The sequence below is a fragment of the Cladosporium halotolerans genome (genome assembly GCF_011745625.1).
Source record: "Cladosporium halotolerans strain TM138-S3 chromosome Unknown Sca15, whole genome shotgun sequence".
Classification (NCBI taxonomy): domain Eukaryota; kingdom Fungi; phylum Ascomycota; class Dothideomycetes; order Cladosporiales; family Cladosporiaceae; genus Cladosporium; species Cladosporium halotolerans.
Genome location: NW_027191466.1, coordinates 118,792 through 138,934, shown reverse-complemented (window position 1 = coordinate 138,934; position 20,143 = coordinate 118,792). Strand labels below are relative to the sequence as shown.

The 20,143-nt window shown below is 60.1% G+C and overlaps 6 protein-coding genes across 6 annotated transcripts; 3 read left to right on the top strand and 3 right to left on the bottom strand.

The window, feature by feature from the left end:
- Positions 1-427: 427 nt before the first annotated feature.
- Positions 428-2,526, bottom strand: WHR41_05420 (uncharacterized protein; the record flags this gene model as incomplete). Its single annotated transcript, XM_069374025.1, has 3 exons — positions 2,251-2,526; positions 1,216-2,191; positions 428-1,163 (listed from the first exon to the last, which is right to left on the bottom strand). Exons 1-3 carry the CDS (start codon positions 2,324-2,326, stop codon positions 428-430), a joined length of 1,788 nt encoding a protein of 595 aa, XP_069229321.1. The 5' UTR covers positions 2,327-2,526.
- Positions 2,527-7,590: 5,064 nt separating this feature from the next.
- On the top strand, positions 7,591-8,716 carry WHR41_05419 (uncharacterized protein; the record flags this gene model as incomplete). Its single annotated transcript, XM_069374024.1, has 4 exons — positions 7,591-7,640; positions 7,800-7,894; positions 7,960-8,555; positions 8,639-8,716. The coding sequence occupies 4 exons, from the start codon at positions 7,591-7,593 to the stop codon at positions 8,714-8,716; spliced, it is 819 nt and encodes a 272-aa protein (XP_069229438.1).
- A 750-nt stretch (positions 8,717-9,466) lies between these two features.
- WHR41_05418 (uncharacterized protein) lies at positions 9,467-10,261 on the top strand (the record flags this gene model as incomplete). The annotated part of the gene is made up of 1 exon (XM_069374023.1): positions 9,467-10,261. The coding sequence occupies one exon, from the start codon at positions 9,467-9,469 to the stop codon at positions 10,259-10,261; it is 795 nt and encodes a 264-aa protein (XP_069229437.1).
- Positions 10,262-11,736: 1,475 nt separating this feature from the next.
- On the bottom strand, positions 11,737-12,931 carry WHR41_05417 (uncharacterized protein; the record flags this gene model as incomplete). The annotated part of the gene is made up of 2 exons (XM_069374022.1): positions 12,676-12,931; positions 11,737-12,608 (listed from the first exon to the last, which is right to left on the bottom strand). The coding sequence occupies exons 1-2, from the start codon at positions 12,791-12,793 to the stop codon at positions 11,737-11,739; spliced, it is 990 nt and encodes a 329-aa protein (XP_069229440.1). The 5' UTR covers positions 12,794-12,931.
- An 850-nt stretch (positions 12,932-13,781) lies between these two features.
- WHR41_05416 (uncharacterized protein) lies at positions 13,782-14,672 on the top strand (the record flags this gene model as incomplete). The annotated part of the gene is made up of 1 exon (XM_069374021.1): positions 13,782-14,672. The coding sequence occupies one exon, from the start codon at positions 13,782-13,784 to the stop codon at positions 14,670-14,672; it is 891 nt and encodes a 296-aa protein (XP_069229439.1).
- A 188-nt stretch (positions 14,673-14,860) lies between these two features.
- On the bottom strand, positions 14,861-19,939 carry WHR41_05415 (uncharacterized protein; the record flags this gene model as incomplete). Its single annotated transcript, XM_069374020.1, has 2 exons — positions 14,861-15,297; positions 15,359-19,939. The coding sequence occupies 2 exons, from the start codon at positions 19,937-19,939 to the stop codon at positions 15,151-15,153; spliced, it is 4,728 nt and encodes a 1,575-aa protein (XP_069229442.1). The 3' UTR covers positions 14,861-15,150.
- Positions 19,940-20,143: the final 204 nt, after the last annotated feature.

The window sequence follows — 20,143 nt, the reverse complement described above, 5'->3', positions numbered from 1 at the left end:
TGCCGTTTCCACGCTTCCTGAACCCGGCGAACCCAGACCCTCGCTTGTCACCCCATGCAAATCCTCGCCGCCTGCCCCTCTTGCCCGGAAACAAACAAAATATACGCCAAAGCTGTCCTAGGGTATCATAAGATGGAAAAACCAACGCCTTTTGGTGTTGCAACCCCGAGGCCTGCGATGCACATTCAAAATCGCGGAACGCGCAAACGCTCGCCCAGGCTGCCCGCATGAACAAATGAAAAGAAAAATTCAATCGAGTCAAAAGGTGTGCGAAGGGTCAGGTGTCTGACGAAGATTGCGAGTCCAGGTCCAGATAGCTATGACAGAAAAGAATTAACCAAACGCTCAGAAGACCAGTGCAAGGCGAATCCAGGAATAGCGCACATGGTACAGTGGGAATAAATTGCGATCATGTCCAGTCATCAGATTAGAAGCCACTGCTGCGGCGGTCAAAGCGTGTGAGGAGCGGCGAGCTCGGAGTCGACTGGAGGGTCTCGAGCGACGCATTAGGACCCTCGACAGCCGCCTCGTCGTCTTCAGGCTCGTCATGGATGGGAGCCTCCTTCTCGTTGTCGAAAGTGCGGCGCTTCTCCTCGCGCATGAAGACTGCGATGACCATGCCGATCACCGCAACGGCAGCGTTGGTCCACCAGGGAAGGCCAAGGGTGCCGAGTGAGAGGCCAGCAGATTGCAGCAGACCGGAAAAGGTAGGACCAAAAGTCCTGCACAAGCTCGCAGATGCAGCCATTGCGCCGTTCAGTGTTCCAGAGACCTTGGGCGATGGAGTGTTGTTGGCGAGCATGATGAGGGCGGAAGGCATGGTGAACGCCTGCGCGCACACCTTCCAAATGAGGATGAGGTAGACGCATGGCATGCGCAAGGAGTGAGGGACCAGCGTCAGGTACGGCGTGACGATGTAGAGGAATGGGTAGGTGAAGACGGTGATGCGGAAAAGGTTGAGGCTTCCCAGGTGGCGGGTGAGAGCTGGGAAGGCGAAGAGCATGGCAATCACCTGGATGAGGCCCTGGATGGAGAGGATGCCACCAATGGATCTAGTCGGGAGGTCAAATCCACCGGTGAATTTGAATGGCAGAGATGGAGCCGTTTCGGATTCGGGCAAGCTGAAGAGCACTGGAAGGAGCTGCTCGGCAGAGATCGTGTGGCTGCAAAGATGTCAGTGTTGCGTTGCTGGTTGAGAACGACTCCGTGACTTACTATGCCAGAATGCCATAGCTCACAATGATCAAGTTGACTTGCTTCGTGAAGGCGTTGGAAAGGCTGGCGTTGCGCTTCGCAGTCTCAGCTTCGACCGCGAGAGCCTCCTCGTCGACGCGCTCGGCGACCAGGGAGTTGCGCGGCGAGCCTTCAATCGACTGGTACGCGGGCGGCGGAAGGCCCATCGGCGCAGCAGAGGGAGAGAGCTCGGGCGAAGAGGCGGTGCTCTTGTAGTCGGGCGGGCAGTCGATGTCCTCGTGCATGAGCGTGAAGGTCTCCAGGGTGTAGTCGCGCTTGCGGCTGGAGAAAGCGGGAGTGGGTGCCTTGTTGGTGATGAGCCTGAGGATCCACTTGCCGACTTCAAGACCGCGGTCGCGCTGGTGCTTCTTGTCTTCGTGGGTCTCCTCCAGGAACAGAATTCCAACAAGCATGCCGACAATGACGACACCCGTGCAGAAAACATTAGGAAGCAGGAAAGGGAACTTGTCCCAGATGCTGCCCTGGGCCCAGCCGTAGTTGCGCACAGGATCCGCCAAGACTCCGCCAATCGCAGATCCGGCGATGGAGCCAATGCACCACACGACAGGCATGATCGAGTAGGCGCGCGCTTGGTGCGCTTCCACCGTAACGACTTCCGCCACCGTGCTCTGCAGCACTCCAATGTTGCCATTGAGCAGGCCTCCGAGCGCACGGGCAATCAAGGCCACTGGCAGGTTTGGCGCGAAGCCGAAAACGATCATGCTGATTCCAGTGCCAGCAAGTCCAGTGAGGAGGATCGGTTTGCGGCCGTACTTGTCGCTCGCGCGACCCCAGAACATACCAGACGAGAACTCGGCGAAAGCAAATGCCGAGGTGACCATGCCGGCGTACAGGGAAATCTTACGATCGTCGTCGGTCATGTGGAAGGACTCGATCATGTAGTAGACATAAGGAAAGATGGACATAAATGCAATTGGCTCGCATAGTCGACACAGAGCTGGGGTTTGAGGTCAGTGTGAGGTCCCAAATGAGGCAATCGCGCATCGTCGGACATACCCAGAACAAGCATCTGGCGGAGCGGGAACGGCGGTGTCGACGAGTCCTTAGGACTCGTTCTGCCGAAGCACAACATGGTGGTATGTGTAGCTCAGGCGAGGATGTGGAGGAAAGCGTGAGCAGAGTAGGTCGTGACCAGCTCTGATTGGTCAATGGCGCAGGTTCGGCTTCTGAAAGTGGATGTAGGAAGGATAGTGTATGATGGAACAGCTGCTGCGACGTGCCCCAGGCATTCACCAGCGCGAGGCAGCTATTAAGGTTTTTCTGGAACGGCAGCAGGCGCGGTGCAGGTCGAGGGTACCGTGGCGGTGATGGTGGTGGCGACGGCGGGCGAGGGAGCGGGTGACGCAGAGCAGGGTCTATTAATTGGCGAGGAGCGTCGCACGTCCGAGGCTGTGCAACGAGCAAAAGTTGGATCTGGTTCGGGCTGCGGTGGTGAAGGCGCAGGTGAGACAGCACAGTGTACGGCGCGGGTGCGAGGTCGGAGTGGTTCAGGAAGGGGCGCAGGTGTGAGGCTCACGGAGGGTACCACGGCGCGAAGGATGGGGACGGAGGTGGGAGCGGGCACACGAGAGGTCGGCGGGCGCGCGGTCGAGGAGGAGGAGTAGGAGGAGCAGAGGTGGCAAGGTAGCAAGCAGGTGAGGGAGGGCGACGGGTGCGGTGACGAGGGCGCGGGAGTGCTATAAAGGTACCTTGGGCGGCGGGCGCGCCACGATTGCATCTGGCTTGGGTGCCACGGACGGTGGGTGGTGCAGCAGGCATCTTGCATTCGGGAGGGTCCACTTGCACGCAAACGAAACAACCAGCAAACGGGGAGAGACACGAGAGGTTTGGGCGCAGGCATGGGCATGGGCATGGGCATGGGCTTGGGCGTGGGCGGGCGCCAGGGCAAGCTTCCGGGGACGATGGGGCGCGGTGGGAGGTGTGCACCGGGCGCCGCTGCAGCGCGCGAGGCCAGCGATCTGGCAGGCGGCGGCCCCTGACTGCCTGACTGCCGGCACCGCTAGCGGCAGCGAGGCGCGCGAGTGCCGCGGTGGGCGGGAGGCCTAGCAGGGCCGGCTGCAGGCTGCTGCTGCATGACAGGCGGCGGGCGATGCGGCGGGCGGCGGGCGGCGGGGGAAGGGAGAGGCCGCGCGCGTGGCGGGAGCTGGCGGGAGCTGGCCGGAGGGCGAGGGCACGACAATCATGACAGTACATCCAGTCGTGCCAGTGCATAAGGTTCACGTTCACATTCACCTGCTGTAGCGGGTGATTCATGGGCAGCAGGCCGATGCTAGCGCGCCCGGGCCGGCAAATTCGGCGCTAGAAGCTCGCAGCGCCCGCGCCAGGTGCCCGGAAGCGATTGCGGGTGTTGATTGGCGCGCGGCAGCCGGCGCGGCGGGCCCGGCGCAAGATCCGGTGCGCGGCATCGCCCATCCGCGCCGCACAACGCCTGCGCCAGACTCTCGGACAGCCGCCCACGCTACGAGCCTGCGCGAGCCTGCGCCGCTGCTAGCAAGCAAGCACCTGGGCCGCTGGGCCTGTGAGGCCTGCTCCCCCCGCCCGTCGAGTGGGCTGTTAACCCGCCTGCTGCCATCCCTCCATCCATCGACCCGTCATCGCTCAGCCCTGCTCGCCCTGCCCGCTGCCGGCGCACGCAATCAACCTCCTGCGCCAGGGCAACCCGGCCGGCGCGCTGCAGCCATCGCCACGCTGCCGAACACTCGGTGAGCCGCGCTGCCAGCTGCCACCCTGCCAGCAGCTGCCATCTGCCTGCCTGCCCGCCCGCACGCCTTTCACTCCGCCTCCTGCCGCTGCCGCCGACTCATCACACCTGCCAGTGCTGCCGGTGCTGCCCTCGCCGCGCGCCCGCCGTCCCACGTCACCCCCGACACCTGACTTGCGACCCAGTCGCGCCGTGCCAGTCCTCCCTGTGCGTGGCTCCACCAGCGCGTCTGGGCAGCATCGTCGTCGCCGTCGTGGCCGGCCATGCCGTCGCGCGCTCAGGCGGTGTGTGTGGTGGGCGCGCGCACGCTGCAAGGGCCGGCGAGGCCGCACTGCGGGCATGGGGCTGGGCTGCCTGGCCGGCGGGCACCCAAGGCATGGGCAGGCTTGCGAGGAGGTCGAGGTGGGTTTAAGGTTGCGCGCGCCCTCTCATCCCTCGCTTGTCACATTTGCCTGCGTCGCGCCACGATGCGTCGAGGCGTCGATGCGGCACGCTGGTGCAGCGACCCCCCGGCTGCACTTCCGCCTCCGCCGCGACGTGCAGTAGCTCGAGTCTCGAGTGGTACACGTTATTTGTCGCAGAGAGTCCCGAGGCCCGCGCTGGCGTCGAGCTTGTGAGGTCGCGAAGCCTGTCCTGCCTGCCTGCCTGCCTGCCTTCCCTGCACGGCCCCTATGTGCGATTGAGCAAATGCGCTCGCTACCGCTCCCAGTCCCAGCTCGGTCGGTACGGTAAAATAGTCGCCTGCAGAGCGCAGACCAGGCGACCACTGTAAGGCAGGTAGGGTAGATTAATGAGCACTATGACTCTTGCGACCGCTCTCAAAAGCCGGTCGCCGTGGGCTGCGCTGCGCTGCGCTGCGCTGTGCTGGCTCGCGGCCGCCCGAGACCTCGTGTCGCCAACGCCAATGCCACCGCCCTCCGCCGCCCTCCGCCGTTGGCCTGCCACGTTTTACCCTTGTCTCGTCACAGGCCCTGGCTGCGGTAATGGCGGTGAGGGCCAAACGGTGCGTAGCGACCCGAGGCGTGACACAGCGCGCACCGGGTAGCCGTCCTGATTTGCTGCACGGTACACGCGCTGGGCAGCAGCAGTGAGAGCAGCACAGCGGCACAGCAGCACAGCATTCCGGCAGCATCCCAGGCTTGCAGGCTGGCACCCATGCGATGCCGCGAGACAGGCCTGCCTGACTTGCCTGACTTGCCTGACACGCCTGATGACACGCCTGACTCCCGCGCGGCGCACGCTCGCCTTCGCCCTCCCTCCGTTGCTCGCCCTCGCCCTCGCCCTCGCCCTCCCAAGGCTCGAAACGTTGGAATGCACGGCGGGCCGGGAGATTGGGGCGCAACCCCCGTCGAGCCCCTCTCATTCGCCACCGCATCTGAGACAGGTCGGTTTCGAATCCTTCGACTCCTATTCTAGCCCTCCCCACCTTCGCCCACCACATGACACCACCCTGCCTCGCCTGCCGCCGGCGCAAACCCTGCTGGCGGCCTGGCGCTGCCATCCCGGCTCGACGGGCCCCGGGACCACAGATCGCCCCGACGTCATGGGCGGGCTTATGCACCCGTGATCGGGGGCGGTAGCGCTGCATGCACGCTGGGTTGGATTCGAGCTGTGCTGCGCCTGCGCGACCACGCTTTGGGCCTGGCACGCCGCCCGGCGAGTGCCGCCAAGCCGGGAGATGTGATCTGTCAGACGCACGCCCGGATGTATTTGTGTGCGCGCGCCGCCAGCGCCAGCGCCAGCGCTCTCCCTAACTTCGGTGAGCCGCCGTCGCCTCGCACAGCGCACCGGCCGATGCGGTGTAGCGGCCTGCCGTGCCATCGAAGGCGATCAAGGATCGAGAGTCGCCGCCCTGCCCACGGCATGCCGCTGCGGCGCCCGCGACCCGGCGGCGGTGTGGATACATAAAGTCAGGCCGGCGTGCCGTGAGCTGCGCGGCGTGTCAGTGTCAGTCGTCCTGTCTGCGGATGCTACACGCGCGGAGCCTCGGGTCCGTCATGGTTCGCAGTGCGCCCAAACCCCACCGCTGGCAGCGCTGGCAGCACCGGCCTGACGTTTCGCCCTGGGCCTCCTGCGCACGCCCGCCGTTTGGGCCGACGCCAGCAGAACCGCGGCACCCGGGTCGTGGTCATGGAGATAGATGGTCAGACGCCTCGTCGACCCGTCAGTCGACGGCATGCCGGCCGGAGCAGTGACCACGCGCGCTGGAGCAAACCTTGGGACTTTGCGGAGGGCTCGTCCGACGAGCGATGGCAAGCGGGCGATCACCCCGAAAGCTTGCGCTTGAGCCCGTCAGAGCCTCGAATGCGCCTCCGCGACTCGCGAGCACCTGACCGCCCGCACCCTTCCACCGCATCATCGAGGACAAAGCGGCCTCTGATCTGTCCATCGTGATACCGCAGCCCGCCCGATCCTGACTTGTATGTAACCACCGCGCCACACCGCCGGCTCCTCGCCCGGTAGATGACGATGGCAACGGCACGGCGGTGTGTTGCCCTGCCTGCCCGTGACGTCCAACGCTTCGTCGACACGGCTCCTTCACCGCCGCGGCGTCCCTCCCTTCATAATCTTGAGCCGGCCGTTCATCAAACGACGCCAAACCTCGGCAGATCCGCGCTGCCCACCGACATCACAATAATCACAAAGCCTGACCTGAGTCGCGCGAAATGACTTTGCGGCAACCGGGACGCGCTCCCCATGCGCCGCGCCGGCCTCATGTCCGCTGAGTCCTGACCGAGCCGCGAGCTGCATGCGAGGGCACCTCCCGGGTCGCAAAAAGGCAATCGCAGGACGAACTGGGTCACTGCAAACTTCTCACTCCCAGCCCCACGACGGGGCTATAATGATCTATAGCAATCGAGCCACATGTCATAACTGATCCCGACGGCCGGGCCCCATGCAGGAAGGCCGGTGCAAACCTTCCACAGCGAGGGAACCCGCCCACGCCGCCGCCCGTAGGTCCCCGGGCCAGCCAACCCTAACCGCACAGGCTTCGAGTCCGGCGCGCGGCCGCGGGCGAATCGCAACGCGTCCCGACGTGAATTTCAATCTGCCTCTGCGTCAGGTTGAAAGTCGTCCGGCCGGCCATTGGGCCCAGCGCCCCATTTCCCTCCTGCGCCAGTGTTTGACCTTGGTGCACGGCTTGCCGCCGCTCGGAAGGGGAGGGCGGACGCGCGCGCCTCGGTCTCGGGGGTTTGTGTCAGGTTCATCGATCTGCGAGGGCTCGCTGCGCATCGTCATCGGCTGTGATGAGGCGGACAGACAGACAGGGATGCGCGAGCCCGCATGAAGCTCCAGTCATGTGACCTGACTTCTGCCTCTGGGTGCTGCCGGCTGCCGGCCTTGCATGCCAGGTGGATCACTCGCGCGTAGATTAATCAGGAACATACTACTGTAGCTTCGTTTGCGGTGCCGGTATTTCAAATGTGACCGCTCTCTCCCTTGGCGCGCAGATGCTCGGGACGATACCACACCTGCCATTGATTGTGGCTTGAAGTAAAGCCGGCCGCAAGCGGGTTCCAGCCCAAGCTTCGCGTGCCTTACTCCAGACGACCGACCCCGCGAGCGCCGTCGGACGGCGAGCGAGCTTCGGCGTGTGACCTGAGGAACCGCCATACCGCACCAATGCCCACACCATGCCCTTGCGGTCCAGCGCGTTCGCGCGCCAGAAGCTGTGTCTAGACTTGTACGTGCTTCACGTCCCATTTCCCAATCGCTCCAGCGAGCAAAATGCCTCCCTCCAGTCCAGAGCTCTCGCGCAACACCCTCAGCCCAAGCATACCGGCAAACGCAGCAACGCAGTAACGTAGCACCCAACTGACGCCCCCGGCCTCGCCCTAAACAGCGCCAGCCTCAAACACGCCAACCTCAAAGGCCTCTACGTCTCCCCCGTCCCCGACGAGCCCCTGCAGTGGACCGCCGTCCTCTCCGTCCGCAAAGGTACCTTACGCGCCCCCCAACCTCCCCATCCCCGAAACCGACCCCAACTAACCTCCCACTTCTAGGCCCCTACGCCTCCGCCCTCCTCCGCCTCTCCCTCTCCTTCCCCGCCTCCTACCCCTCCGCCCCGCCCGCCATCACTTTCGCCCAGGACGTCTTCCACCCCCTCGTCGCGCCCCTTACGACTTACACCCTCTCTTCCGCCCGCGACAGCGGGCCCGTCGACCCGCGCTCGCGCTTGCCGCCCGGCGGCCTGGTGCTGCGAGAGGGTTTTCCGGAGTGGTTTGCTGAAGAGTCGGAGTCGGAGCATGGGGATGGCAGGAGGGAGCCGCATATCGTCGAAGTGCTGCACTACGTGAGGCTGCTGTTCTGCACGCCGGAGCTGCTGGACGCGGTACCGCTAGAGGCGGCCGCGAACCCGAGCGCGTGGCATGCGTGGCGGAGTTATCGCGCGAGGGTCTTGGGGGAGGCTGCGCCGGTGAGGGTGGATGGTGGTGGTGCTGGGAGGGAGGGGAGCGCGGCCACGCAGCAGCAGCAGCCTGGTGGGGCTAGGAGGCCGGGCGAGTGGAATTGGTCGGGCGTTTGGGAGGATCGGGTGAGGAAGGTTGTCGCGGCGAGTAGGGCGGAGGGGGTGCTTTTTGGGGGGGAGGGGGGGGAGGTGGTGAGTTTATTTCTTTTTGGTTTTTGTTGTCTTGGGGGGTGGTGCGGTCAGGAAGGGCGTTTTTTGCTGACGTGATTTTGCAGATTTCTTTTGCGAAGATGGACGATGAGGCGCTTGCGAGCGTTATGCCGCAGATTGAGGCGGTGGCTGCTGGAGGATGAAGATACGCCATGCCCTCGGAGGCTGTTGCTGGACAACTTGAGGCTTGCTTAATGAGGGCGATCCGAATATAATATAAACAAAGGAAACCTCATATCGAGACATCTACCCGTTGGCAACGAGACGTCAATCAAACGAATGAGCCTGCTGCAATGAGATTTTCAGATTGTCACCTGGATCTATGATGAGTAGGTAGGTAAAGTCAAGGTAATGAGTTTGGCATATCTGGCAGTGCTTGCCAAAGTCGCCCTGATGAGAAGCCTCAAGGCGGGCAGGATCTATTGCAGTATTTACCGGACTGCCCTACGCCTTCCCGGTCATTGCTCATGCCAGTCACCTCTTATGGTAATCCGTGATGATGCATACAGTCCGACTCAGTCTGTAGATTCTGACCCAAGAAACGGTTTTCAGCGCTGAGAGGAACACTTTATGGCGAACGCCAAAGAGGCGAGACTGCGATCTCCACGTTTGTTTCCCCTTTTCACGGCTAATTTGTCGCGCAGAATATCCCACCAACCCCAAGAGGCGCGCGATTGGGCCAGCATGCCTTGCCGTCGAACGTGAGGCCTCTGCGGCCACTGTCTCCCAGTGACAAACCAGCCTTGAATCGCCAACGAGACCACTCTGCTTGCAGACGACCGGACACGCCATTGCGCGTCCGGAAGACCAGGGAGAACCTGAGAAAAGACGGAGCGCTGGGCAATGTGCCGCCGCCTTGCGTCGGGTGTGCTGGAGATCATGAACTTCAGAACATGCCGTTCCCGGAAGTCGCTCAAAGCGATTGTCAGCATCTCCGCGGTCAAGAATCGTCAAACGCTTCCAGCAGCCTCCGCAGCATATCGCCAGAGCCGCTTCTCTCACCAAATTCTCAGCCCTCACCGCGCGTGACTCCTGGGCTCAAACCAGGAAAGCCACAGATCCAACGTCACAGGTCCGTCAGCAAGCGCATGTTGTCAACTCTCAAGAGCGCTGCTTCCCGAACTCGCAGCACCAACACTATCCGACCCATCGAATCAGAGGCAAGTCTCTTACGCAGGCTGTCCGGCCGTCGCAAACCCACCATCGAACTCCCACCCGAGAGAAGAGCATACAGCTTCGATATCAGCCGAGACAGCGTCGCTAGCGAGGTTGACGTACCTGGTAGCGATGATTTCGCCCGTCAGGGGCCGCTTGGAAGCGAACATCGCTCTTTCACAGACAGCACCGTGAGCACCGCTGCTCTGGTGCAGGAGCTGGAAGAGATTACGCCGCCTTTTGGAACGCCGACACCTGCCAGGTTGCCTTTCATGTCTCGATTCTCCAAATCGCCGGAGTCGCCGCCGCCTAGATATCCAGCGAGATTCGATGTCACTCCAAGACTTCAGGAGAAAGTACCCCAGGCGCTACCGGTCGAGGCTACCAACGGCAAGATCTTGGTACCGTACGTCCGCCTCGAAGCTACCATGGACACATTTATCCTGGACCCTAGTGAGAAGAAGGATATGTGGATTGCTATAGAAGCAAGCACCGAGACGCAAGTCGTCGATCAGAAAACGATTCAAGGCTAGCAGCCTTCGAGCCCCGATTGTCCCAGAGACAAGGTGCTCGGCCGAATCACAAGCCTTCGATTATGCTACAAACCCAGCTCTAGCAGTAAGATATTGGATTTGGTCGGGCGCAAGTCGACCGATCAGTTGCTCCCGGGAGAATCTTGTTTACTTTTCATCAAGCTGCATATTCCACGCATCCGTCCGAGCAGGTCGACTCATGCGGATGACATCGATCAGGCTTCGCTCTTTGCGGAGATTCAGAGCATTGTTGGCACCCTTGAGCAAGACATACTTCACATTGAAGCACGGTACAAGCACTCGCTTGTCCATCAAACGAACACGGCCACCTGCCGCACGACATGCAAACTCCGCAGACCCAAGACTGACTCCCGCTGGAGTATCTGCTCGTCTATCGACGGACTCTCGAGTCGTTCTAACGTCCACGAAAAGCTGGCCAGATACATCACGCACCATTGCCCACCACAACAAGCCCTAGACTTGATCCATTATCACCTCGGCACCACAAACTCAGCAAAACATCCCATCGACAAAATTTGCGAATCTCTCGAAACCCAGCTGCATTCCGCGGCCCTCGACACAACAGACAAACCTTCCATCCTGATCTCCGACACCTCCCTCGAAACAAACTCCCCAACCGGCTCCCCCGCCCCTTCAGACTACTACAGCACAGCACCCTGCTCGCCCACCTCAGATCCCACAACCACCCTACCACCACCACCACCACCACCTCCTCCCCCTCCTCCCCTTCCACCTCTCCGCCAAGCAACCGCCCACCTCAAACCCCCCTCCCACCACCCCAGCCCCGCAACAACCACCACCGCCCTCTCCCCTCCCGCGTCCACCGAGCCCGACAACGCCCGCGCCCTCTGGAAGCACATCCGCCAATCCTCGCTCAGCCGCCTGCAGCAGCTCGTCGACGCCGCGCCGGAGACGCTGGAGCGGCTCGAGGCGAGCGACGAGGTTGTTAGGGAGTTGAGACGCAGGGCGCTGGCGAATAAGAGGAGCGTGGGGGCCGAGACGCTGAGGGCTTGGAGGTGGGATGAGGGGAGGGGAGGTGGGGCTGGGGGGGTGGGGCCTTGGATGTGATGTTAGGAGAGGTGGGTTTTGGATGTGGATGTGGGGTGGGAGGCGTTGGGGTCGAGCGACATCACGATGGCTGTGTGGGTTTTTGGGTAATTGCAAGCGGCGTAGGCATTTGATATATTGGCATTGAGACTAATGTATGGCTTGTGAAAGAAAGGCTCTGGTGTCTGTTTTCTACGAGATTCTCTACCACGCTGGCATCATACCCGCCAGAACTGCAGATTTTTTATTTTTGTTTTGCACTCTGAAAGCGTCGACAACAAATAACACGACTTCAGGAGCCAGATTCTCTCATTCAGGATCGACTGCATATCGTTACCAATCAATTTCTCTAGCCATCGGCCAATGAACTATCACGCCAAAGCACCAAATCGTGACGGCCTTCAACCTCAGAACAGAATCTTCCCACTAAACGCCCTATTCGCCCCACCCAACAGATTCGTCGCAGTGCTCCCCTCCTTCTCCCCCAGCTTCTGCAACGCATACGGGCCCTTCCCATTAACAACCACATACGCCTCGAAAGCCGGGAAATCATCCACCTTGCCATTGAACTCCACCGACCTCCGGTCCCAATCGACCGTCAGCGTGCCCAAGACATCGATCTTCGGCGCCCCCGAGACCAGCGGATCGCTCGCCTTGCCGCTATAGTCCAGCACGACTTTTCGCGACGACCCTGACCTGAGGCTGAAGCCCATGTCTTTCGTCGACGCCGTCGCGGAGTCCTTCTCCGCCCCGTCGTCGCAGTCCACTTTTACCGTGCGCCCGCACCGGTGCGTCTGCGTCCAGTCGTAGGTGCCTTGCGAGGACAGCAGGATGCGCGCTTCCGAGTGCATGCGCGCCGAGGCGGTCGTCAGGCTGCTCCAGCTGCGCTGGTCCGTCACGAAGCAGCCGCCGAAGTTGGGCACCCACTCGAGGGCTTGCGGGATGCCGTTCAGCATCGTCTTGCCCGGGTGGTTGGGCCAGGGGGACGTGACGTCGGGGACGTTGAGGGGGATGAAGGACTTGAGCCAGAACTGCACGACGAGGTTTGTCACGGGCTCAGGGGCTGGTTTGGGGGTGGAGGATGGTGCCGGCGCCTGGGAGACGCAGCATTGCACGTCGGAGGGCCCTGGGCAGCGGTTTTTGACGAAGCTGCCGCTGCAGGTACTGCCGGGGTTGTTCTTGCAGAGCCCGGACTGCCCGCTGGTGCTGGTGCAGGATTTGGACAGGCAGCATTTCACGTTGGTAGGGTCGTTAGGACAGGCACCGGTGACGGTGAAGCCTATGCGGAGGGGGAGTTAGTAAGGAGTCTGGTTTGTGTAGACGCGAGTCGATCGATATCGACGTACCTTGACCGCAATTGCTGGTCTTCTGACAAGTGCCCTTGAGACCATTGTAGGAGCAGGATCCGCCTATCGCGCCGAAAGCGGAAGGAAGCGTGAAGAGTAGCCAAACGATCGGTTTCATTGTGTCAGGGCGATTCTTGTTGAAGGACGTAATGACAACGTTATTCCTCAATCGTTATCCGCGGAAATATCATCTGCTTAAATGCAATGAATTGTCTTTCGCCGAGCCTAAGGTAACCACCACATGATGATCTCCTCTCCACATGCTGGCATCGTGGAATGGACGAAATGCTCTGTTGGTTGATTGAACAAGAACAAACGAAAGAGATGCAATGTTATTGGACGCTGCAGGCTCAGCCTCGAGGCTTGCGCACAAAGTTCAGCCATGAAACACAATCAGGAGATGAGCAATTCGCCCGTCTTTCAGCTGGCGCTTGGCGACCACGCCGGAAGGAGGATGATAGACGTGACTAGCAGTGGAGAAACGATCAACCTCCGCGCTTGCAACCGTTTCCTCGCTTCTTATTCTGAAGACGTCTCAGCGGTCGACGGTCGATGCTTCTTGACACCGCGTTTGGACTCCAGGGCCCCCAACCTCGACCGCGCGAAGGAAGAACTCTCACATGGGCAATAGTCGGGTCCATCGAACGAGAATGATTGGCCGGCACGCGCCGATGCGCGCCTCTGCACGACGCGACGTGCTGGGGATGGATAGCCGCATGTCTCCAATACTATCGACCGTTATGCACTCTCGCCTGATGCGGCGGCGCGCTGCTATTCATGGCCTTTTGTGGCATCGCGGACCGCTCATGGCTTTGACGCCTCGCCCGACCAAGCATCTCCTGCTATACCCTCCGAACTTAGCATCTCCTATCATTGGACGGCCTTGAAAGGCTTGTGCGTGATGAGATGACTCCTGCGTGGCTGTGGCTGTATAGCGCGCAGGCGCCTGATGTCGTGGAATCGATTGACCGGTCTGGAGGGCGATGGGCTATGTATATATCAGCCGCATCGCGTCCATGGGTGTGAGTAGTAGTCATTCCTCCCAGCACGACATCACACCTCGACCAAAGCGAAGTCGAAAGCGTCCTCGCCATCCACCAACAAAAATGGCCCCCACCACCTCCCTCCTCCTCCTAACCCTCCTCCCCACCTCCCTCATCGCCTCCTTCACCCCCACTCTCCTCCGCCGCGACACCCTCACCTTCTCCTCCGAGCTCACCAAGCGCTGCATCGGCGACTGCGTCACCTGCTTCGGGCCCACCTACCAACCCTGCCCAGGCTCCGACTACTACTGCTACAGCCCCGGCGACAGCTCCTACGGCATCGAATCCTGCACCACCCCCGAGTCCTCCGACTCCTCCCCGTCCTCCCCCTCTTCCCCCTCGGACACGACCGGCTACTCCGACTACAACATCACGTACACCGACTGGTGCGACAACGGCGACTGCAAATCCTGCTTCGGCAGCACCTACGTCCAGTGCCCGGGCGACAACATCAACTGCTACGACCCCGCGAACGCGACGACCACCTGCCCCGATTTCGCCAGCGGCGGCTCGTCGTCCGGCGGCGGCGTCAGCAGCAGCTACAGCTACGACGTCTCCGCCTCCAGCTCGACGACGACGATGCTGAGCTCGCTCGACACGTCGATCGCGTCAACGCCGCCTTCGTTCCAGACGACGGCGACCACCGCGCCGACGACTGTTCTCTCCGGGATTGGCGGCGGCGGCGCCTCAGCGACCGATTACAGCGCCAGCGGAGCGACTGCATATTCTTCTTCGTCGTCGTCGTCCTCCTCCTCTTCGTCGTCGTTTGTTTTCAGCAGCGCCAGCGGCATCCGCACGATGTCTGCGTCTGACAGCCCCGCTGCGACGTCGGCTGGCAGCTCGCCGATTAGCCAGACTGTGAATGGGGCCGGTGGGGTTGCGGAGAGGGTGTTTGGGGGGTTGGTGCTTGGGGCTGTGGGGGTCGGGTTTGTTGTTTTGGGAGCGTTGATTTGAGGGGGTTGAGAGGGCTGGTGGAAGGCGTGAGAGAGGGGTTAATGGTTTTTGATGTGAAGGGGGATACGATTTGATGGGATGGGATATCATGGGATGGTGTGGTGGGATTAAGGCGTGCTTTTCTTGTTTGTGTCGCTCAAGACAAGATGATAATCGGATGAATCGAGACGATCGGAATGGAACCCTAGTAAAGTTATGAAGCATTGTGCTCGCTTGTTTTTGCATCGGATCGATGTAACTAATAAAGATCAATTATAAAAAGAAAACGCCAACGCTAAAGGGCCACAAAAGCCGACCCCGCCTTGTATAACAACCCGTAAGATGTAAGGCCCTCCACATAAGATCTATCGCGTCTATTTTTGATGATGTCAAGTCGGAGACACCCCCGTGTCCTGTGCGTCCCGTTGCCACATCGAGGCATTAATAAGTAGAGGTAAAAAGAAAAGAATGAAGGATTGTCAGAGGATGGGAAAAGCTCCTACTCCTGCTGCTGGCCCTCCTTCTTCTTGAACAGGCCCTTGAAGGGAGCCTTGATGAGCTCGACGAGCTTGCCGAGCGCACCGAAGACGTAGCCCAGGCCGAAGGCCCAGCCCTTGACGCGGACGGTGTAGATGAAGAAGTAGACCTGGGAAAGACTGTGTTAGCATTCTGCATTTGAATTGCAAGACTGATAAGCAGGTACTCACCAGCATGTAGTTGGTCGCGACGAAAACCAAGAAAATGCCAAAGTCCCGCCACTTGTCGGCGGGGCTGATGTTGAGCGTCGACAGGTAGCCGTCCGCGCTCGAGTACGGGCAGTACATGCAGTTGTTCGTCGCGTCGGGCTGCAGCAGGTAGCCGCCAGAAGACTGCGCGAAGGCGCCCGCGTACGACTGGCAGCTCTGGCCGGGCGGCGGGTCGAAGACGGCGGTCTCGGCCTCGGCGCATTCGATGGGCTGGCCGGCGAGGGTCGCGGCCAGCACGCCGCCGATCCACCACGTGGATGGGTTGACGTAGTACATCCAGTAGCGCCAGAAGACGGGCAGCTCGGCGTAGGGGCGGACGACGCCGTTGAAGAGAGAGAACATGACGAAGAAGAAGGGGAGGACGTTAGAGATGACGGTGAAGCTGGGCGCGAAGGCCGTGATCCACTGTCCCCAGCTGGCTTGGAAGAGGAAGAAGAGCATCGTCATGAGGAAGACGTAGCCGGCCGTCGAGCTGTCGGTCGGCAGGCCGGTAGGGAAGTACCAGATGACATAGTAGATGACGGCGCCGATGATGGCCCAGGGGACCTCGGCGACGACTTGGGCGGTGGTGAAAGCGACCCAGCCGTAAATACGAGAGGGGTACTCGCGAGCTTGCCAAAGAGCCATGTTGGTGAAGAACTTGGGAACGACGGCGTTGACGACAGTCGGAGGGATGGTGAGAATCAGGAAAGCCGTGAACATGCGGTTCTGCATGTCCTGGATGGTGTTGCCGAGCTGCCAGAAAGTGAAACCGTTGAAGATACCGACGATGACGGAGACGAAGAGCTTGCCGTAGATATAGCTGGGATCACGCCAGTATTGCTTGAAAGTGCGGTTCGTGATCTCGTAGATCTGGGTCCAGACGGGCGCGGCGTACTCGCGTTGCTGCTCCTTGCGGACCTTCTCCGGGATGGACTTGCTCCTGGTGAGCTTGAGTCCCTCAATCTCCTCGATGACGTCTTGAGCCTGCTGAGAGTTCTTCCACTCTTCGTTCCAGTCGATCCTTGATCCGTCAGGGCGCTTGTGTGGCTTGGCCGCAGTCTCGAGAATGAATTCGGCGACGTTCTTCTCCGGCGGGCAGTGGACGCCACGTTCACCGAAGTACCTGGTCACATCGGAACCGTTCTCGCCGACAGGACCGAAGTAGAAGGTGTTTCCACCAGGGTTGAGGGCGAGGATCATATCGAATTGTTGAATGAGAATCGAAGATGGCTGGTGAATGGTGCAGACAATGGCCTGGCCAGCGGCAGCCAGCTTCTTCAGGAAACGAACAATAGAGTAGGCAGACTGGGAGTCCAGACCAGAAGTCGGCTCGTCCAAGAACAGAAGAAGGGAGGGCTTAGCGGCAAGTTCGACACCAATGGTCAGACGCTTGCGCTGCTCGACACCCAGACTCATGATAAGAGCGTCCTGCATGTCTTGAAGCTCGAGCAGATCAATGATCTGGTCAACGTACGCGATCTTCTCAGAGCGAGGAGTGCTGGCGGGCTGACGGAGGACGGCAGAGAACTCAAGCGCCTCACGAATGGTAGCAGTACCATCGTGGAGGTCACCCTGCAAACAGAAACCGGTGTTGCGCTGGAATTCAGGACCCAGAGGACGACCATCAACGAACATCTCGCCGGAGACGACACCCATAGACTGACGCTGGGCAAGAGTGTTGAGCAGAGTAGTCTTACCGGCACCAGAGGCACCCATCAGAGCGACCATGACACCGGGCTTCGCGTAGCCGTTGACGCCGTTGAGAAGCTTGCGCTCGCCGCCTAGGTAGGGAACAGTGTACTCGACGTTGCGCCAGGTGAAGATGGACTCGCTCTTGGAGATGTTGGCGAGCGCCTCCTCCTGAGCTTTCTCGTCAGGGCTCTCACCCATCGTGGACTCCTTCTTGGTGGAGGAGCTGCTGTCGCTACCAGCGGCAGCGGCGGCCTTCTCCTCGTCGGAAGACGTGTTCTCCTGGAACTGAACCTGCTTCTTGGCCTTGCGAGATTTCTTGAAGATGAGGGCGCCACCGCCGGCGCCAGTGAACTGGAACAGCTCGTTGGCAATGACGGTGATCAGGATATAAAGAACGGTGAAAGCGATGACAACGCCGAAGTTGCGCCACAGGTGGCTGCGGGTGTAGTTGTACTGCGAGCTGAGGTAGGCCGAGCCATCGACGTAGTCTGCGTTGACCTGCGCACCGCGGAGAGCGCATCCCTGGTAGGCAGGGTCAACTCCCGGTCCTTGCGGCACGAGCTGACTGGGCGCACATTCCATCCTTCTGTCGGAAAACTCGTTCGTCAACACGGCCTCGAAACTGTACGAGATCGGGTTGACGTGGTAGAGCCAGCCGAACCAGATGTACTTGCTCAGCAACTGAGTCTTCGGGATAACATAACCAGTGTAAATAATGAGCAGGTTGAGCGCAATACCAGAGAAGCGAACGGCAGTGTCGATTTCTGGACTGAGCGAGGCGAACATGCGGTACAGGGCAGTCAGAAGAATGGTGTTGACATAGACGAAAAGCAGCCAGATGAAGAACTTGCTCACGTCAACGTCGAGTTCGGTCATGAAATACATGATCACACCAAATATGACGACCTGGACGAAGATAACGGGAAGATCGGTAATGACACGAGCAATGCTGACGGCAGACGGGCGGTAGAAGGCATATTCCTTATGCCTTGCAACGACCGCTCTGCCACTGACCGCCTTCATAAGTTCGGTAAGTTGCAGCCAACCAAGGAAGAGAATGCTGAAGAAGAGGGCACCGCCACGGCTGAAAGCACCAGAAGTGTTGAGAGATTCGCCATAGAAGAGAGAGCCGACAATGAGACCGTTAGAGATAATGATGAAGATCTTGGTCCAGAGGGTAGTCGTGTCACCAAGGATGAGCCAGAACTCACGCTTGGTGCATGCAAGGACCTGGCTGGGGAAGCTGACAGTGTAGGAGGAAGACTTCTTGACGTGCTTCGACTTGCTTTCCTGAACAGCACCTTCGAACTGCTTAGCATCGGCGTAGTCGGTCTCCTTGATGTGCTTCTCGTAGTCAGCCATGTCAGCGAGCAGCCTCTGGTAGTGCTCAGACTGCCGGAAGGCTTTCTCAAGTTCTTCCGGAGTCTTGGGCGTACGGTCTTCCCAACCAGCACGGAAACGACGCTCCACAGGATCGGTGACGGCTGTCAAGAAATCCGCGGTAGTCTGTCTCGGAGGGCACTCAAAGCCCAGGTCGATGAAGTATTTCTTGGCCTCGCGAGCGGGGCCCATGAAAATTTGGCGACCAGCGTCAATGACCAGGACCTTGTCCATCACGTCGTAAATGCCTTCACCGGCCTGGTAAAGGGTGACCATAGTAGTGCGATCAGACACGTCGGTCATGATACGGAGAGAGCGAGCATAGTCCAGAGCGGTGGACGCATCGAGACCTCTGGTTGAGTTGTCCCAAGCGACAACGGTGGATTTCGAAGCAAGAGTTTCAGCGATGGAAACACGCTTCCTCTCACCACCGGAGACACCACGCGTGTACTCGTCACCAACCATGGTGTACTTGGTGTGAGAGATACCGAACATCTTCATAAGCGCAGTAGCAATAACGTCGATCTCCTCTCGGGCCTTCTTCTTCGTCTTGGTCATGAGGGCGAAAGTCAGAGTCTTCCAGACGTTGAGGACGGCCATGTGGGTGTCGTCTTCCTGGTTGTAGACGACCTCACCACGGTACATCTTCTTCTGCTTCTCAGCAGAAATACCGCCGTAGGATACATCACCAGTCACTTGGGCATAACTCTCACGGTTGTTGGTGATGGACTTGAGGAATGTGCTGCATCCGGAGCCGGGGCGGCCGAGAACGAGCAGCATCTCTCCGTCGCGAACGCAGCCATTGAATCCGTGCAGGAGAGTCTTGAGGTTACCGCCGCCGAACGAAAGCTGGGGAATGAAACGGGTGATGACGTGGTAAAGATCAGGTCCAAAAGTACCAAGGATAGCATCGGGAAGTGTCCTGGCGAACATTGCGCCTCCGCCGGCACCCTTGACTGTGAGGTCCTTGAAAATGACGCCAACCTTCTTGGCCGACTGGCCTTCCGTCCTCTTCTCGAAGTGACCTTCCCGCATGAACTGGTCGAGCTCAAATTCGTCTTCCTTGTCATCTCCGCCAGCCTCGAGGTCGCCAGTAATGTCGGTTCCATCTTCGGTTTCGCGGTTGGTGTGGCTTGTTTCAGGGCGAGCGGTGCTGACTTTGCTCTTTCGGCGGCCAGCACTGGCGCCACTCATGGTTCTTTTCACCGACGCTTGGGTTTCGTGCGTCCGGACTCGTTCCATGTTGGTCAATTCGCTGCGGAGGTTCTGGAAATCCTTCAGGGCGCCTTCCTCGTTGATCCCGCCAACGTCCTTCTCGCCCCATGTTCCGCTACGGTCGAGTTCTTCGGAGGACTCGGCGGGCTCGTGGGGTGGGTGCAATCTATCCGCATCATCATGGGCGTCGCCACGGTGCCATGCGTTCTGTGTCGGCAAGTTGCCGGTGTCGGTGCGCGTGAGCTTGCGCTCATCAACGCCTGAGCCCCACATGTTGGGGCGTGTGGTTGATTATTGTGCGAGAGACTGTGTGAAGTTGGGTGTGAAAGTATTAAGAGAAATGTGGTGGAGAGCGTGCGGCGTCTGGCGCTGCTGTATACGCTCTGGGATGGAGTGTCGTCGCCACACGAACCGACAACAATGGTGATGCAAGCGGGTCAGAAGGAGAGAGGAAGGGGAGGGGAAGAAAAGGAAGAC